The 20,170-nt window shown below is 41.3% G+C and overlaps 1 protein-coding gene across 1 annotated transcript; it reads right to left on the reverse strand.

Moving 5' to 3' along the window:
• Positions 1 to 3,669: 3,669 nt before the first annotated feature.
• On the reverse strand, positions 3,670 to 18,429 carry LOC124008000 (5-hydroxytryptamine receptor 3A-like). Its single transcript, XM_046318918.1, has 10 exons — positions 18,372 to 18,429; positions 15,694 to 15,803; positions 12,428 to 12,472; positions 10,832 to 10,941; positions 9,647 to 9,819; positions 9,297 to 9,454; positions 8,977 to 9,187; positions 6,169 to 6,327; positions 5,839 to 6,010; positions 3,670 to 3,685 (listed from the first exon to the last, which is right to left on the reverse strand). The coding sequence occupies exons 1-10, from the start codon at positions 18,427 to 18,429 to the stop codon at positions 3,670 to 3,672; spliced, it is 1,212 nt and encodes a 403-aa protein (XP_046174874.1).
• Between the last annotated feature and the right edge of the window lie 1,741 nt (positions 18,430 to 20,170).

Consider the following 20,170-nt stretch of genomic DNA (forward strand, 5'->3'; position numbering starts at 1 on the left):
CGAGGGTTCGAGACCTGCTCCCTGCCGTTTCATTACACTGTTTTGTTTGATTTGTCTCAGGCTGTTGACAGTAGGTGCATTACCCGATTCAGCTGCCATGTGGCGAATTGTTGCCATTTTGAAAAATGTAATCTTTCTGAAGGTACAAACTCTGCCCTCCCGGTTTCATTACACGGGGCCCAGAGAGTAGATCAAGTGCACTATGGTCATACCGCCGGCCAATTGGATGGCTCAGATTATCGTGTCTGCATGAAATTAGCAGGCGTTAAAGAAAGTTACAGCAACAATGATACTGTAAGATTCAAAAAGTATAGAACCATCACTAGAAAGAGACTTACAGTGAATACAACAAAGAGCTGCTGTTTTTATGAGTTGATGTTTACGTTCTTACTCAGCACTGTCAGCACTTTGCATTCAACACTTTTATCAACCATAAAATTCCCGTTCCACCTATTTCCACTCAGCTACAAACAAGCTGTGCAGAAGTAATGAATGAGTAGGAAGTATATCTATAGACTTGTGTTGTTATTGTTAGTGCCTTGGGTCTTTTTTCATATTTCACTTCTCTGTTCACAGGAGAAACAACATGAATTTGTGCTTGAGGCGGTGCAACGAGAATAATGCGGTGCAACGAGAGTTTCCCCATCAGCTGGAAGACGGTGTTCCTTTTTGGTTAGTGTCAGTGGAGGACAGGGAGAGAGTGATGTTGAGAGGCGGACCCTCAGTCTGCTGCTCTTTCCCTCAGCTGAAACTGAGCGCTGAGCTGTAGTCACTGAACAGCATCCTTACTTAGGTGTTCCTTTTGTCCAGGTGGAAAGGACAGTGTGGAGTGCAATAGAGATTGTGTCGTCTGTGGACCTGTTGGGCAAATTGGGGTGGGTCCAGGGTGTCTTGCGTGATGGTGTTGATGTGAGCCATGACCAGCCTTTCAAAGCATTTCATGTCTTCAGATACGGGGCAATATTCATTTAGACAGGTTACCTTGGTGTTCTTTAGTTGAGGGTCTATGGTGGTCTGCTTGAAACATGTAGATATTACAGACTGGCTCAGAGAGAGAGGTTGAAAATGTCAGTGAAAACACTTGCCAGCTAGTCAGCGCATGCTCCGAGTACGCATCCTGGTAATCCTTCTGGCCCTGCGGCCTTGTGAATGTTAACCTGTTTAAAGGTCTTACTCACATCAACTATGGCGAGCGTGATCAGACAGTCGTCCGGAACAGCTGGTCCTCTCATGCTGGTTTTGCTAGCCTCGAAGTGAGCATAGAAGGCATTTAGCTTGTCTGGTAGGTTCACCTCACTCGACAGCTATCGGCTGGGTTTCCTTTGTAATCCATGATAGTTTGCAAGCCCTGACACTTCTGACGAGTCCGAGACGGTGTAGTAGGATTTGAACTTGGTCCTTTATTGATGCTTTGCCTGTTTGATGGATCGTCAGATTAGTGTCCGCCCCCTTGAAACGCTACCTATAATCCATGGCTTCTGGTTTGGATATGTACGTACGGTCACTGTGGGGACGCTGTCGATTCACATATTAATGAAGCCGGTGACTGATGTGGTAAACTCGTCAATGCCATTGGATGAATTCCTGAACATATTCCAGTCTGTGCTAGTGTAACAGTCCTGTAGTTTAGCATCTGCTTCAGACCACTTCCGTATTGAGCTCATGATTGAGTATGAACTCTATGAACAATAAAGTCATCGCTATCATATCAAACTCATTGCTATCATAAGTAAACTGAAACAAATTAACAATAGCCTCATGAGGATTACATTCAAATGTGAAACAAAATCATACAGTATTTTATATGATCTCCCATGATAGATAGGATTTACCATGTAAGATATTTTATTTCTAAAAATCATATGGATATTAACTCTGTCAGTGAAAATATAGCATAACATGTCCTTTAGACAGATCACTGGCTCTACTTACAAAAAGTTTAAAGTACGACAATAGTTAATTGTAAAAAATCTGACCTTTGAATTGCAGCCTTGTTTCTTGGTAAACATATAGACGCATCAGAAAAGACAACGTAGTCTCCGAGCATTTTGTATTATTCTGTATGTAAATCTGAGACACTCCATTTAGTGTGATATGTTACGTTTCAAATGATCTGTATTAATTTGTGGATGTCCATCAGTTCACACATATGCTGAGCACTTGTTGGCTGCTTTTCCTTCACTCTGCGGTCTGACTCATCCCAAACCATCTCAATTTGGTTGAGGTCAGGGCACGGTGGAGGCCAGGTCATCTGATGCAGCACTCCATCACTCTCCTTCTTGGTAAAATAGCCCTTACACAGCCTGGATGTGTGTTGGGTCATTGTCCTGTTGAAACACAAATGATAGTGCCACTAAGCCCAAACCAGATGGGATGGCACATCGCTGCAGAATGCGGTGGTAGCCATGCTGGTTAAGTGTGCCTTGAATTCTAAATAAATCACAGACAGTGTCACTAGCAAAGTACCCCCACACCATAACACCTCCTCCTCCATGCCTCACGGTGGGAAATACACATGCGGAGATCATCCGCGCACCCACAATGCGTCTCACAAAGAAACAACAGTTTGACCCAAAAATATCCAATTTGGACTCCAGACCAAAGGATACATTTCCACCGATCTAATGTCTATTGCTCGTGTTTTTTGGCACGAGCAAGTCTCTTCTTCTTAATGGTGTCCTTTAGTGTTTTTTTGCATTCATTCGACCATGAAGGCCTGATTCACACAGTCTCCTCTGAGTAGTTGATGTTGAGATGTGTCTGTTACTTGAACTCTCCATTTATTTGGGCTGCAATTTCTGAGGCTGGTAACTCTAATGAACTTAATCCTCTGCAGCAGAGGTAACTCTGGGTCTTACTTTCCTGTGGTGGTCCACATGTGAGCCAGTTTCATCATAGCGCTTGATGGTTTTTGCGACTGCACTTGAAGAAACTTTCAAAGTTCTTGACATTTTTTGTATTGACTGACCTTCGTGTCTTAAAGTAAAGATGGACTGTCGTTTCTCTTTGTTTATTTGATCTGTTCTTGCCATAATATGGACTTAGTCTTTTACTTAATAGCGACATCTTCTGTATATCCCCCTACCTTGTCACAACACAAGGCACACCTGTTAATTGAAATGCATTCCAGGTGACTACCTCATGAAGCTGGTTGAGAGAATTCCAAGAGTTTGCAAAGCTCTCATCAAGGCAAAGGGTGGCTTTTTGAAGAATCTCAAATCTCAAATATATTTTGATTTGTTAAACACTTTGTTGTTTACGACATGATTCAATATGTGCTATTCTACCATCAAGAAAAATGAGTAGGTGTTCCTGGTAGTGTATATGTTACGAATGAGCAATTTGTTGTGGCTAGCACTAGGGGTTAAGGTTAGGAGTTAGGTCAAAGCATTATGGTTATGGGAAGGGTTAGCTAAAGAAGTTAAGGTTATGGTTAGGGGAAGGGTTAGCTAACATGCTAAGTAGTTGCAAAGTGGCAAAAATGCTAAAGTTGTCCGTGATGAGATTTGAATACGCAACCTTTGGGTTACTAGACATTTGCGTTACACACTTACCCATCCACCCTGACCAATTGCACTCCTGTCATTTGTTTTGCCTTAAATAACCTTACATCTTATGTAACATTTACCAGTCGTAAAATATTATACTAATTTGAGTACCATGTGATCTCTAGTCTGAGACCAGTCTGGAAGAGATCAGGGAATGTCATCATCAGGTCAACACCTGTATCCTCAGCACTGCAGAAGGAGAAAGAAACACTAAGCCTCCTTCAATGGTAAGAGAGGGACAACTTTTAGTACTGGGAAAACATGTGTCTTACTAGTGTTCATGGAGGTTGTGTAGTAGTAACCCCAACATGTTCTCAGGGTAGGGCTTCTTTTTGTTATCAAGTTTCTGGATCAGTTCAGATGCCAGCAGCGAACACAAAACAAAATCTGTAAATTTGCGTACCTCTCAGTATTAAAGCCTTCTACGCACTCTTCCAGGGGATATCCCACTCTATTGTGTTAGTGTTTCCATATACTGTACATATTTAAATATACACTGGGTGGTTCGGGCCCTGAATGCTGATTGGCTGACAGCTGTGGTATAACAGACCGTATACCATGGGTATGACAAATAATTTATTGTTACTGCTCTAATTACATTAGTAACCAGTTTATAATAGCAATAAGGCATCGCGCCTAAGAACAGCCCTTGGCCGTGGTAAATTGGCCATATAACACACCCCCTTGTGCATTATCTCTTAAATATACACTGAGTGTACACATTAGGAGCACCTGCCTAATATTGAGTTGCACCCCCTTTTGCCCCCAGAACTGCCTCAATTCGTAGGGTCATGGATTCGACAAGGTGTCGAAAGCGTTCCACAGGAATACTGGCCCATGTTGACTCCAATGCTTCCCACAGTAGTGTCAAGTTGGCTGAATAACCTCTAAGTGGTGAACCATTCTTGGAACACACAGGAAACTGTTGAGTGTAAAAAACCCAGCAGCATTGCAGTTCTTGACACACTCAAACTGGTGTGCCTGGCACCTACTACTATACCCTGTTTTAAAGGCCCTTAAATCTTTTATCTTGCCCATTCACCCTCCGAATGGCACACATACACAATCCATGTCTTAATTCTCTCAAGGCTTAAAAATCCTTCTTTAAACTGTCTTGTCCCCTTCATCAACACTGATTGAAGGGGATTGACATCAATAAGGGATCATAGCTTTCACCTGGTCAGTCTCATGGAAAGAGCAGGTGTTCCTAATGTTTTATACACTCAGTGTACATGTTAAGGTAAATGATAAAAAATGACATCTGTCTCACCTTTGATCTCCACTGATAGAAGGCTCTCTCCATAGCACATTTCTCCAGAGCTTGTATGCTGCAGTTGCTTGACTGGTTCCTCTACTGATGTCAAATTCCATTGTTTCAGAATGCCAAACATCCAGAACTTTCAAAAAGTACTTAAGTAAACCGTTTGTTTAAAATGAATATTGTTACTTTTTTTTTGCGATAATATGTTCATAAATAGAGTGAAAAAACAGTACTATGGTACCTAGTGAAGGGTTTCCTTCTCCATGACCCCTTGTTTCATATATACTTCCTTTAACACCACTGGTGAGTTTGTGGTTTGAACTCAAACAAATGCTTACCCACCGAGAGACACACACACATTATAATAATGTAACAAATATTTAAATAAACCGTGTATTTTACAAAAGGATAAAAAGGATAAAAGGACTTTTTGTTATATTTTTTATAGAGTTCTGAATATTTATTCATGAACAGAAGAATGTTCTTTAAAGAATTGTGTTACAGATAGGTTTAGTAACCCATAGATTGCGGACAAAATGTCCTAAATGTAGAATAAAGGTTGTTTTCTTGATATCATGGGAAAAGGTGTATGTTAAGCACTACTTTGGTTTTGGGGGATTTATTTTGTTATGAAAGACAGTGAACACATGAGCAAAGCAAACTAGCAGTTTATTTACTATCTGTAAACGTAACCACAAAGTAATATCATGAAGGACAACTCTACAGATACAGACACCATGTACAACCAATTTGAAAGAAGAAGAAGATCACATGGGTCAAGTAACGTAAAAAGGTAAGGTCAAACACAAGGCATGTGAGTATAGCTAAAAGCTAAATATATATTCTAGAATATAGGCAGGTAGCAGACGGGGGGCCTCGAGTGCCAAGACATATGATCTACACACACCGTATAAAGTGCAAAACTAATGAAGCCACTGATGATAAGTGAATACCAGAAAACCAATGGTGGTGATGAGATAAAGGCAAAAGTAAGCCTGGTCAATTTGTCGGCCCACTCTCTCCCAGTACCCAGGCTTTTTCTTGTCACATCTCACGCTAGCAAAAAACCATTTCTGCCGTATGTTCCGCACCTCTAGGATCCGCTGCAGTAGGCGGGGATTGCTCAGCCAGTCTCCATTAAGGTCCTTGTTTGGAATGTCCTCAACCTTCACCAGGCTGATCTCAGCATCTCTCTGAGACTCTAGGAGGACAATGGGAGGTTTTGTAGCAAGTACTTAGAAACATAAGGAAAGATCTTGAGCATCATGAACAATCCCCTTCCTCCCTCATAGAATCAACATGGCGTTGACCCAAGAATCAACACTCTTATGAGGATGACAAAACAACGAGAGATTTCACCTCTTTGGCATTCGGTCTCTTCCGGAGTCTCTTCACAGGTCTTAGGAGAGGTCTGGATGTCGTGATCAACCCTGCTGTCCATATCAATCAGGAAGCTCACCAGCATGGTCTCCAGGAGACTGAGGCCCGTGAGGGCAAAGATTACGATGCAGTAAAGAGCTGGAGATGGAGGACAAATGATGTGAAGATGAGATGAAGACTTCACATTGTACATTTCCTATCCTTAATAACAAAATTGCAGGTTTATTGTGGGTTTGTGTTTAACAGTGTTACATGATACTGTGCGCAGCGGGCTTATGTTATCATAAACTGATAGAGATGTGTTCCTATAATCACGCAACTGCTTGACATGTTCTTTTTATCAACAAAATGTCAACTGTGGCCCCAGATGACCAGACTTGACCATTTACGGTACAAAATAACATAAAGTGCTAACAGCTTAGCCATGATCAAACAGTTCATTAGAAAACATTAGCCTTGCAAAACAGTTTTAGCTTAGCTAGGATCTATTGGTCACTATCCACTGTTGTGCTATCACAGACTGGAACATGTTCCGGGATTCCTCCGATGGCATTGAGGAGTACACCACATCAGTCACTGGCTTTATCAATAAGTAAATCAAGGATGTTGTCCCCACAGTGACTGTACTGACATACCCCAACCAGAAGCCATGGATTACAGGCAACATTCGCACTGAGCTAGAGGGTAGAGCTGCCGCTTTCAAGGTGCAGGACTCTAACCCGGAAGCTTATAAGAAATCTTGCTATGCCCTCCGACGAACCATAAAACAGGTAAAGCGTCGATACAGGGCTAAGATTGAATCCTACTACACCGGCTCCGACGCTCGGGCTTGCAAACTATTATAGACACAAAGGGAAGCACAGCCGCGAGCTGCCCAGTGACATGAGCCTACCAGACAAACTAAATCACTTCTATGCTCGCTTCGAGGCAAGCAACACTGAGGCATGCATGAGAGCATCGGCTGTTCTGGACGACTGTGTGATCACGTAGCCCACGTGAGTAAGACCTTTAAACAGGTCAACATTCACCAGGCCGCAGGGCGAGACGGATTACCAGGACGTATGCTCTGGGCATGTGCTGGCCAACTGGCAAGAGTCTTCACTGACATTTTCAACATGTCCCTGATTGAGTCTGTAATACCAACATGTTTCAAGCAGACCACCATAGTCCCTGTGCCCAAGAACATGAAGGCAACCTGCTTAAATGATGGCTCACATCAACACCATTATCCCAGAAAAAAGGAACAAAAGGAACATCTATGTGAGAATGCATGCTCAGTCTCCTCCTGTACTCCCTGTTCACCCATGACTGCATGGCCTGGCACGACTCCAACACCATCATTAAGTTTGCAGACCACACAACAGTGGTAGGCCTGATCACCGACAACAGCGAGACAGCCTATAGGGAGGAGGTCAGAGACCTGGCCGGGTGGTTCCAGAATAATCAATCAATCAAATTTTATTTATATAGCCCTTCGTACATCAGCTGATATCTCAAAGTGCTGTACAGAAACCCAGCCTAAAACCCCAAACAGCAAGCAATGCAGGTGTAGAAGCACCTATCCCTCAAAGTAACCAAGACTAAGGAGATGATTGGGGATTACAGGAAAAGGAGGACCGAGCACGCCCCCATTCTCATCGACGGGGCTGTAGTGGAGCAAGTTCCTTGGTGTCCACATCTCCAACAAACTAGAACGGTCCAACCACACCAAAGACAGTCGTGAAGAGGGCACGACAAAACCTATTCCCCCCCAGGAAACTAAAAAGATTTGGCATTGGTCCTCAGATCCTCAAAAGGTTCTACAGCTGCAACATCAAGATCATCTTGACTGGTTGCATCACTGCCTGGTACAGCATTTGCTCAGCCTCCGACCGCAAGGCACTAATATATAATAATATAATAATAATAATATATGCCATTTAGCAGACGCTTTTATCCAAAGCGACTTACAGTCATGTGTGCATACATTCTACGTATGGGTGGTCCCGGGGATCGAACCCACTACCCTGGCGTTACAAGCGCCATGCTCTACCAACTGAGCTACAGAAGGACCGAGGGTAGTGCGTACGGCCCAGTACATCACTGGGCTAAGCTGCCTGCCATCCAGGACCTCTACACCAGGCGGTGTCAGAGAAAGACCCTAAAAATTATCAAAGACCTCAGCCACCCCAGTTATAGACTGTTCTCTCTACTACCGCATGGCAAGTAGTGGTACCGGAGTGCCAAGTCTAGGACAAAATGGCTTCTCAACAGTTTCTCCCCTTAAGCCATAAGACTCCTGAACAGGTAATCAAATGGCTACCCGGACTATTTGCATTGTGTGCAAATTCATGTACATACTACCTCAATTGGCCGGACCAACCAGCGCTCCCGCACATTAGCTAACCGAGTTAGCTGCATTGTGTCCCGCCACCCGCCACCCAACACCCGCCAACCCCTCTTTTACGCTACTGCTACTCTCTGTTTATCATATATGCATAGTCACTTTAACCATATCTACATATACATACTACCTCAGTCAGCCCGACTAACCGGCGTCTGTATGTAGCCTCGCTACTGTATATAGCCTCGCTACTGTATATAGCCTCGCTACTGTTATTTTTCACTGTCTTTTTACTGTGGTTTTTATTTCTTTACTTACCTATTGTTCACCTAATACCTGTAAGTAATCATTTCCCTGTAACGTCTACACCTGTTGTATTCGGCGCATGTGACAAATAAACTTTGATTTGGAGAGGTAGATGGATTGAGATTTGACATGGTACGATTGGTAGTTAATATTATTACCTATGAGTGGCAGGTCATCTGCTGTGGAAGGCAGGATGTCATTTAGAATCAGCAGTAAGACAGAGATGGACAAGAGTATGGTCACTTTGTAGCCCAGCTTTTCCCCCTTGGCCTCATCAATGAAAAAGGAGGCCAAGTCCAGGATGAGGAAAAACAAGAGTGGTAGTAGGAGGTTGATCACATATAAAAGGGGCCTTCTTCGTATGCTGATCTGTGAGGAAAATAGTAACTTACTGGATTTAACATGTTTTTTGAGAATGATCAAATACCATGAGAGAACACATTCCTGTTCAAGTTCTTGCTCTCTCTGATTTGCATACCTTGTAGACCAGCTTGTCCCAAACAATGTTGTTGTCGTAGATGAGCTTTTCCATGGACAACCTAATGCCCAGGAAGTCCCATTCCCCCAATGTAACCATGACCTTTTCGGAAAATTGGCTCATGATAATGCTGTTGGAGAAGGGCCCCAACTTTATACCTATCAGTAAAAAGATTAAAGAAAATAAATTATACCTCCTGCGTGTGTGTGTCTGTGTGTGTGTGTGTGTGTGTGTGTGTGTGTGTGTGTGTGTGTGTGTGTGTGTGTGTGTGTGTGTGTGTGTGTGTGTGTGTGTGTGTGTGTGTGTGTGTGTGTGTGTGTGTGTGTGTGTGTGTGTGTGTGTGTGTGTACCTTTTAGCATAAAGGAAATAAAGGTAATGCTGCAGTTCTGGGTGTCAAAGGGGAACTTAAAAAGATTCATCTTGCAGGTGGTGGTCAACCGGCGGCTTTCTGTCACATAGGCCATGCCAGAGTGGGCCACCTCTGTGTAGGGGCTCAATGTGATACTGCCTGTATCAGAAATGCTGAGGGTGCAGACAACAGTGTATAAGTATTCAGCTACAGTTAGAGTTGACTTATTTTAAAGAGACATACTGTCATTATTATATGATTTCTTTGCTAACATTACATCATGGGGCAACAGATTTAGTTTAAATTCACTTGGCATTAGATATCAGACTGCAGGTCAGGCCCATTGTGTTTTTCATTAAAAGCAAACAAGACATCACTCTCCCTAGCTGAGTAAACTCTACTCTGTCCATATGCAGTATACATCTCTGTGGAGTTGAGTTGCGGAGTGTACCACCGGCTACATTGAGTTGCTATCAGTCGATACCGTGGTCCTTTCTTTGTTTGCTGAAATCCATACTTTTTAATATAACTCATCAAATACAAATCATCCTTCTCCTTTCTGTTGCTCTAAGATGGCGACTCAGTGCAAATGCACATGTGCAAATCAATCGAATCTCAGCCTACAATTAAAGTTGAATGAAAAATGATGGATTTCAGCAAACAAAGAAAGGACCACAGTTACACAGGACAAACATCGGTACACAGTAAAGGTTTAACAATTGACATTTGTATAAGTATCGTCTGATAGCGACTCGATGTCATCACAGGACACTCCAGATATGTGTGGACTGAAATGACTTTACTCAGCTACGCTCTCCTAGACAACGAGACATATTTGCCGTTTTTAAGACGCTTATGAAGAGAGCAGATTCCAGTAGGAAACACATCCGTTCTAATTGCCATGAGTGAAAACAGCCTTCTCATAGAAGTACCTGTAATCTATGGTATATCTTGTCCCTGAAACAGTGTGCTAAACACACACAGAGAAATGGGGTTCTCACACACAATGCTCATGCCCAATGTCAAGGATGTTTCAGATTTTTTATTGAACCTCTTGTCAAACATGCACTATTATTGACATTCACTAGAGTACTCTACACTTCAATTACTTTTGACATCATGGCATTGTAAGCGTGTGCAAATGATATCAATCATTTCAACATCCCTATGATGAATGGTACTCACTCCTCTAAGATCATGACATCTGGTATCCACAGCATGTCTCTGGGAACTGCTACGCTCTCAATCCCACACCAGTCATTGGGTTCCCACGATATCAGTTCATTCTCCCAGCCCTGTAAAAAAACATGGGAGTGAAGAGGCTCATGGGTGAATAAAACCACAATCTATTTTTGAGTCATTACAGACCAAGGTAAAAGCTAAACCTATGTGTTTTTATTAAAACATGATATAACACTGCAGTGAATGGATGGTGTTATTGGTCAAGAGTGCAATTGAGTCATGAGGAACCAATGACATTCATATCGATGATGAATGGTTCTTGTGTCTGATTAGGCAGGTGGAGTATTCAATATCTAACATGAGGAGAGCAAGAGGTCAAATGAGATGAAGACATTCACAGCCTTTTAGAGATGGATTGACGTTATGTCAATATAATCTATAGTTACTGGGCAATTCCATGGTAAAGGAATTACGCTGAGGCTCATATTTCTCGCTTTAAAATCTATGCCAAACAAAAACCAATGATCGCAAAGTTAAACAAACCATATGTTAAAAGTAGTCCTTGTGTAATAATCGAATGTGTCATCCAGACAGACACTCAAAGTCGATCACTGTCCATGGTGCTGAAGTTGCAACATGTCTATGCAGCTGCATGCCTATCGAATCGATGATAGGCTTTCTATGGTGCCAGGGCTTTGCTTTAGCTAATGGATAAATGTTTATTAGTAGGTCTGTTTGGTCGCAATTGTCTCAGGTTAAGCCTAACATTTGAAGCTATACACGGTGTCACAATGCTGTATATTTAGACCGCTGGCTGTAATGGATTTAGACCGCTGGCTGTAATGGATTTAGACCGCTGGCTGTAATGGATTTAGACCGCTGGCTGTAATGGATTTAGACCGCTGGCTGTAATGGATTTAGACCGTTGGCTGTAATGGATTTAGACCGCTGGCTGTAATGGATTTAGACCGCTGGCAATAATGGATTTACTTTTTGAGTAACTAAAGTTGGGAATTCAAACATTGCAGATTATTATTCTTTTGTATCGAAAATGAATGTGACAATCAGCTACCAATGGATTTGGTAGCTGTCCTGTATAGGCTAACTGAACCTGCATTACATGAGCCGTCCTCGCGCTTTCTCCTAGCTTGGATAAAGAGTGGTTGTTTGTAAAAACCAGTCTATTAATGCCAAATAATACAGTCAGTCCACCCTCAAAACACTAACTACTAGAGATTGTTTCAGTATGCAGTGTACTATCAATAGCTACAGTATATACTGTCTTTAGCTGCAATTTAGGTGCTATTTATAAATGTTTTCAGAAATCCTCCTTTTATGTGTGCAAATTTGTGTCCACGGCTTGTAGGGTCTAGGTTGCGGGTCAACCTGTTTTCTATAATGTGTATTGCCAACCCATACAGTCTTTCCTGAGACATTTTGCATTGTATGTCCATTGCACTGCAAACAATTGAAATATAGTCTTGATTCTTGAATGATGCATGCCAAGATATAGCAGAGACAAGAGACTGTTAATATTGCAACCACACAACTCAAACACCTGTTCAAAAAAGAAAACATGATTAACTGTACTGTACTTACCATTGAGATCATCACATGGGAGGTGAAGGTTTGGGACTTCTCATTCTGCAAACAATCAGAAATGAAAGGATGTCACAGAGACAACACTGGATGGAGTGTGTGGTAGTGCATGCAGTGCATATTGTGTATTTACTTACACAGGTATCATTCAGTGCACTGCATTACAAAGTACTGAAATCAGTTTAGTGCTAGTCACTTTAACATACCAGTTAAATGTAACTAAATGTAATCCATGGAATCCCCAAAAGTAATTATTTATCATGAGAGAGCTATAAACAATAACTAGTAATGCTGCATACTCGGAGAAAGGTTACAATCTCACCTTTCTGGTAAAAATAGTTATACATTGCTGAGGTGTAGCCACTTTTGAGGACACAAGCTCAAGTACACAGTACAAATATTTTATATGATGTATTTCCTATTCAACAAAACTGTATGAATAAGGCTCAAAATGACATATGCATTCTAAAGATAGTGTGATAGAATTATAAAAGGGCTAACTATAAGATTTCACCTTCCTCATAACTGTAAAATACATATTTGTATGTTTTAGTGTTAGAGAAAATGTGCATATTTTCGAAAGGTCTCTTGATCAACACTTTTGCCCCCATCGCTGTGAATGTCGCACAGAGCTCTATCTTGGCTTCCTGAACTCATTAGGAACTTGCCTTTCATCTCAAATATATTGTCCATGACAAGCAGAACGTTTTTTTTTGGTTTAAAATCTGTGAATTGTTTGAAATGAATGACTATAAATTGATAGTGATGAAACCACTCTTCTGCTGCGCTACGATGTAAGGATTGCAGGCATGTGCTTTGTCAGTGGCTGTGACACGAGGTTCGGCTAGGAGTTGACGGACAGTCGGAAGAGCGAATGAAATGGTAGGAGATGTTTATTAACATACAGTACAAAGGGTGCATGAATGTATCAGTCAGTGGTCAATCCACAAGGAATATGAAACAACAGACACTATTGAAAGTTAGATCTGAATCTGTAAACTGCAAGGAGCTAAAAACACTTACCACATCCAAAATACCATATAGATAAGTGTCCACCATAACCGGCGTAGGTGTTGTCCAGTTCCACACCGGCCGCACATTTGATAAACTCTCACTTTTCTGTGACAGACCCAGGTGATCTAGAAGACGATGATAGGAACAATTGCTCATACTTGAGACGCCACCTGCTAAGGAGATGAGGTCCCATATTAGACATTATGCCGGGTACCATAATAATGGCAAACAGGACCGGTTAACTTCCTCTCATCAACCAAGTGTACACTGTGCAACTCACGACTGTGCAAGGCATTAGCTCCGGGAGCTAACGTATGTCTACAGGTCTCAAGCAAGGTTACTCATCATGCGGAAAATGGCTAATTGAACCACCTTGAGAACTCACCCATCAGAGCCAGTGAATATAGAAGCCATAGAGCGATCATCATTGCTGTGTGTGCAGGCTCACAGAGTGGGGTCCAAGTGGCAGGGCTGCATTTTTTATGTGTGTGAGTGTATTGCTAGTGCGCATGACTCAGTCAACACCATCATTTTTCATTACTTTTGTCAGAGGAACAGAGTAATAAAAAATATCCATTCTGGTTCAAATGTGTAGTTCCGCCTATTGCCTAGGGTAAAGCTCCAGTACTGAACGACAAAGATTGGATTCAGTGAGGGTCTGAGCGGAGAGGAGCAGCTTGTGATCAGTAGCCTCATCTCACCTCATGTTCAACACCACTGCATTTGTGGTTTGATATAAGAGAGAAGAATATGTGCGTTAGAAAATTGTATTACAGAGAAGTTTAACTAACCCATAGATTGCAGACAAAATGTCATAAATGTATAATAAAGGTTGTTTTCTTTATATCACAGGGGAAAAAGTGTATGTTAAGCACTACTTGGGTCAAATCATCTGCCCACTCTCTCCCATTACCCAGGCTTCTTCTTGTCACATCGGCCAATTTCCAACCTTCCATTCTTCAGCCAAATTGGTTTTCAAACAGCAAAATCATTTTTTTACGTTAAAAAAGGAAATCCAATCTGGTTTTCATGCCCGCCGCGGCACAGAGACAGCCTTAGTTAAAGTGGTAAATGGTCTTAGAGCCAACTCAGATGCTAAACAGCTCTCTGTCCTTGGATTTATTAAGTGCTGCATTCGACACTATTGACCAAGATGTCCTTCTGGACAGACTGGAGAGGTGTGTTGGCCTCTCTGGTCCAGTTCTAAATTGGTTTCGGACCTATTTAACCGGTCAAGAGTTTTTTGTCACTCTTGTTGAACATAACTCAGAAAAAATAGATATCACATGTGCCTTTCCACAAGGTTCGATTTTGAGTCCGGTTTATATACTGTATATTACACCTTGGCAGCGTTATCAGAAAGCACAGCGTTGATTTGTACTGCTATGCAGAAGATTCACAACTTTACATTTCCCTGTCACCAGATGATTTTAGCTCCACACAAATCATTAGACTGTATTAGTCAGTGGTTTAAAATACTTGGATGGCTCACAACTTCCTCCAGCTAAATTAATACAAGGTCATTAATATTGGAGCCAAAGCACAGAGAGAGAATCTGGCAGCACGTTTTAATTCACGGGCAACATAAGATGAAACACCAGGGAAAAAGCCTCGGTGTCATTTTAGATTCGAACTCAATTTCAAATCACACATTGGGAATGAGACCAAAATAGCTTTTTACCACCTGAGGAACATTGCCAATGTGCGGCCATTTCTCTCTCAGGCTGATACAGGAGACTCATCCATGCTTTTACTACAAGCAGGCTTGACTACTGCAATGCTCTCCTGTCTGGTCTACCCAAGAAAGCCATTGGTCAACCGTAAAACATACAGAATGACGCAGCACGGGTGTTGACCAAGACCAGACGGAGAGCACCATTACACTGGTTTTAAAGTGTCTGCACTCTCTGCCTGTGAGTTTTAGAATTAGTTTGACGATTATTCTATTGGTTTTTAAATCAATCCACGATTGTGCACCCCAATACATAAGACATGCTTTTGAGTTATGTCCCACGTAGGTCCTCTGGCACAGGCCTTATAGCTAACCCAAAGCCTAGTGGAGATGCAGCCTGTAGTTACTATGCCCCCATCCTCTGGAATAGCCTGCCAGAGAACCTGAGGGAGGCTGAAACTGTGCACACATTTAACAGAGATCTTAAAACACATCTTTTTAGCTTTGTTTTTCCTTCAGGCACTTTTTCAGTCAGTACGTTTTTATTGTTATTCTTTTGTTTTTTTCTGCCGTACTGTACGTTACGCACATCCAGGATCCGCTGCAGCAGGCGGGGGTTTCCTTCAAGGTTCTTCTTGTTTGGAATGTCCTCAACCTTCACCAGACTGATCTCAGCATCTCTCTCAGGTACTAGAAATGAAATGGGAGGTTTTGTAGAAAGTATTGCAATCACAAGGAATTTTTTAGTTGACAAGACAAAAACAAATACACAAACCAACAGACATTACACAAATATACATTTATTCCCCCACCCTCTCCCCTTCCCACCCACAGGACCTGCTTAAGTACATATAAAGTAATCATTTTATACTGCTGACATGTCTTTACTATCATTAAACTGAAGACTTCATTTTTATCAAAGATTCTCTGTAATTAGTTACTCGATTAAACTGAATAATCATGTAACTGTAATTAACTAGGAAGTTGGGGAACCAAGGAAAGTATTCAGATTACAAAGTTATAATTTCCCAAAATAACCTTTCAGATATTTTCATATCTGATCAATAGTCTTCTGATTAATGATTTATTTATCACGTTAGTCTGATTCCAAACGTCGTAAATTGTTCGTTATCTGCACGAACCCAGTCTTCTTCACTAGGAGTCATCCATACATCAATTGTCTTAAATAATTTATTTATTACTAACTAAGTAATTCAAAGAAATGCATAAACAAACAAACAAACTTGGTAAATGTGGTTACATGAAATGATAGGAGAATGTGCCCTGGTGGGCTGAACCGGCATGGCGGTTTGTTAGACAAAGGGGAAATGGGGAGGGGTTTGACCAAGAAGTCACTACAGAGTTAATTATAACAATTAAAATGCTAATCCTTTACACATGAATGCTCACTCATTCGGGAACAATTGCAATCAATATATATATTTACGCTCAGTGTGTCGTCTTGGTTGCTGGTGAAAAGTATTTATTTTGTAGAATTGTCCGTCTCTCAACCTCTCTCTCTCTCCGTTTGGTTAGAGGGGATAGTTCAAAGTGACATTCGTTATAGAATGGATGTTTCGGCGGTTGTCGTTCTTCGCGTTCAATGATACCGAATTCCTAGCTGCAGACTAGTAATTAGTATCAAAGACTTGTTCTTATTCTGTCGGTATCGATAGTCTAAGAGTTTAACCATGTGGTATGGTTAAAAAGATTCAGCAATGGTCTACACCTTTAGCCATCTCGTAATTGAGGTAAGCTTGGTCTCCAACTTTTGTCCTCCCCTAATGGAGAAAAACATGGTCTGCTGAACGAAAACCAGAGTGGGGGTTTTATTCGGAAGGGCCGAAGAGGGCTGTCCCAGGATCTCTGACCCTAACTGAGCTCAGGGGCAGTCCTCTGATTTAGTTTGAATCAAAAGGGAATTGTATTTTTCTTCATTAAACAGTCCACAATCATATTACACAATTATACAAACAGTATCATACTCACTAATTCATCTTATACAACAATTAGATGTAAACCTCATATCTGAGGCTATTATATAAACAGCGTTATGGTAATGTTGCCACACCGTCTCTCTTGAGCTTCCCAAGTTATGACAAATGCACCAGTTCGTAGCTGGATTCTTCACTGATCTTTTACACTTTCTCTGGAACATGAAATTTGTTCGTACCTCAAGTTCTGTGAGGTGGAAGGATTTCCTTTGTCTCCATGAAAAACAACTCTCTATAACGGTGTGTCCATGAGGTCTTCACAGGAATTTACGACCTCTGACCACAGCAGCCTAGTTGAAGGAGGCAATGGGGGGAGGCAGGGAGAGGGGGATGGGGTTGCTATACTCAAAGAGGCCAACGTCATGACATTGCTAAGAGTTGTAGTCCATATATGGGTATTTCTATATATAACAGGGACAATGTGTGACATTGGGAACAACATTTGAAAATGGTTTGAAATAAAAATGATTTACATGCAGTTCCACATGTTTTTAGAGGACTAAAAGTGAATATATGCAAATTGGTCCCTAACTTTAGCCAATAAATAACATAGATTTAAGACTATACTTCCGTTAAGCAGGGCTCATACAGATATTGACAGGTCAGATTCAATAACTTTCAGGGACTTTTTCATGCACTTAAGAATAAGGAATAAGGGGGAGGGGGGGTTGTATATGTTGTACAGTGCATGAGTGCATAGTTTGATGGTGAGCCGTGCATTGCATGACGTGCTATTTTCTACCAGGTACATTGTTAAACATATTATATTGGCAGATTATTATCAACTGCTGTAACAAGTTTTCCAGTGTAGAAAATCCTCACTGTTATCCTAGTTTATAGAAAAGACACAAAGGTTCATATTCTATGATTTTGCAGGCTAGCGATTGATGGTTAGTTGGGCAACCATTCTCTTGGCTGCTGTTAGGCCTGTAGGAAAAATTATCCTCTGCCTGTATGTTAAGTTCAGTGAAGGTTCTCCTTTTGGCAATCTTAGACCATATGAATACATGTGCCAGGAGTACCCTGGGGGCAGAGCATACAGACAGAGGTTGAGTTTATCTGGAAAAAAATGTTTTTGAGTCGGATAACTCATACGGGCAAAATTGCAGTGGGTCATTTAGTAATCAGGTTTCTTGATGAGAATGTATTAGACGATACTCCAGTTATTATCTACTACAGGAATATCTTCATTCCATTTTTAATAGATTGGTAATATGTTGGTTTGTAGAAATATTTATAGTTTGGAGACTATGCCCTTACTTACCCTTGAGGTAATTATTGTGGATAGGATGAGATGAGTTTCCTTGTTCCTTGTCAATCATTGGCTCATTGGTGAAATTAGTGTTATGACAATATCTTTAATTAAATCATTCAAAAACCTTTATTAATGCAATTGCAGACAGAAGTTGACAACAGGAACATAACGCATGTTTCCGAGTCAGTTCTGCATCAAAGAAAAGGTCCCTCAAGTTATTTCATTAAACCTGAAGTCCAGCCCAAGTGATGTCACTGCCTACGTCATTATCCTCTACTTATGAGACCAAAACCATGCCTATGCAACACAAAAACTCTTGTTTATATAGCTATCTAAAAGCTTAGCAGTAAATGTCCAAGTTGATTTATAGTGGAATGTCTGACTAATCTCTTACACTCCCCTGCAGAGTTCTGTCTTCACAGTCACACATTTCTCAGACTGACTAGAAAAGTACTGTGGAACAATATTAAACCTCATAATGTATATGTATTGTTAATCTGTAGTCTAGGACCCTATAAATGTCAGTAAAGGTCGTAAAACCCCTCCCCTTCTATTTATACAACATAAGCATAATGAATTATTATAATACATAAAACATTTGGTACAGCCCCTATCATGACCCCTGAACCCCTTCCAGAATGCAGGTAGGCTACAACTGTCGACAATGTCAGAGAGAGTATGAATTCCTCTCTCACTCCAAACTGGAAAAGATATTGGTTGGCCACCCATGAGGAGACTGTAATTATTAAACAATGGCATATGGGAGTGAATGGTGATGATTAATAATATATTTGCAATGGTTCCCCATTGAACACCATATTGCATGCATTTGCATGATGATAGGGCCAAAGGTAAGTTTGGCTTTTTTGATAGAGATGTTTGAATATACCAGATCTTAGAGCCTGTACAGTTTTGGTAAATTCTCCTAGAGGGGCAGCCAGGACACTGAGACATTGGGGTTCAACCACACACATAGTGGGGGCAAAATAAAGGTCCAGAAATAGAATTTAAGATTGGAGAGGGTTTGGCCTGCAGAACACTTCTGTCTTTGTAAAGTGGACATTTCCCCTCCATATAAATTTGGAAATCAAAGTGTGCAGTTTCTTCCAATATCCCAGCGGCGGTGAAAGTGGAATCATAGAGCTGTAAAAGTTTATCCGAGGAAGTATATTAATTTAATTTGTGCATTGAGACTATCTTTGTAGGTCTGATTCTACTTGTTTATAAACACAATTAAAATTGGTAGTGGTGGTGATCTGTAAGGACGGATGGATGTCAATACCTAGATATTTGAAATGGCTTACTATTGGGATGTCAGGGGACAGGGAGCTATTTCTCATCATCTCATCTTTAAAAAGCGGTATTAGTGAGGATTTGGCCCAATTAATTTTGCAACCTGAGATTGAACTGAAGTTTTTAAAGATATTGAGAAGGACTGGTAAAGTACGAGGAGCATCTCCAACATATAATAAAATATCCTCCGCATAAAGGGAGATATAGTGGTCAGAGATGTGAGCAGTGATAGGAACATGTGTGGACTGACAAACTGCCTGAGCCAGGGGTTCCAGTGATTAAGCAAAGAACAAACTGCTGAGAGGACATCCTTGCCTTGTACCTCTGGCAATGGACAATTGTTTAGAACATATACCGAGTGTACAAAACATTAGGAGCACCTTCCTAATATTGAGTTGCACCTCTGAATATCTGGACCCCACAAATTGTTGAAAGCGTTCCACAGGGATGCTGACACATGTTGACGGCCAATGCTTCCCACAGTTCTGTGAAGTTGGCTGGATGTCCTTTGCTGG

This window comes from Oncorhynchus gorbuscha, linkage group LG21 (assembly GCF_021184085.1).
Source record: "Oncorhynchus gorbuscha isolate QuinsamMale2020 ecotype Even-year linkage group LG21, OgorEven_v1.0, whole genome shotgun sequence".
Lineage (NCBI taxonomy): Eukaryota > Metazoa > Chordata > Actinopteri > Salmoniformes > Salmonidae > Oncorhynchus > Oncorhynchus gorbuscha.

Excerpts from the sequence above, each read along its gene's own strand:
- LOC124008000 (XM_046318918.1), bottom strand. The coding sequence starts at position 18,429 with ATGATTGACAAGGAACAAGGAAACTCATCTCATCCTATCCACAATAAT. Across the intron at positions 10,942-12,427 it reads CCCATGTGATGATCTCAATG|GGCTGGGAGAATGAACTGAT; the intron begins GTAAGTACAGTA and ends GTTTTTTTACAG. Across the intron at positions 6,011-6,168 it reads AGAGACCGAATGCCAAAGAG|AGTCTCAGAGAGATGCTGAG; the intron begins GTGAAATCTCTC and ends TTGTCCTCCTAG.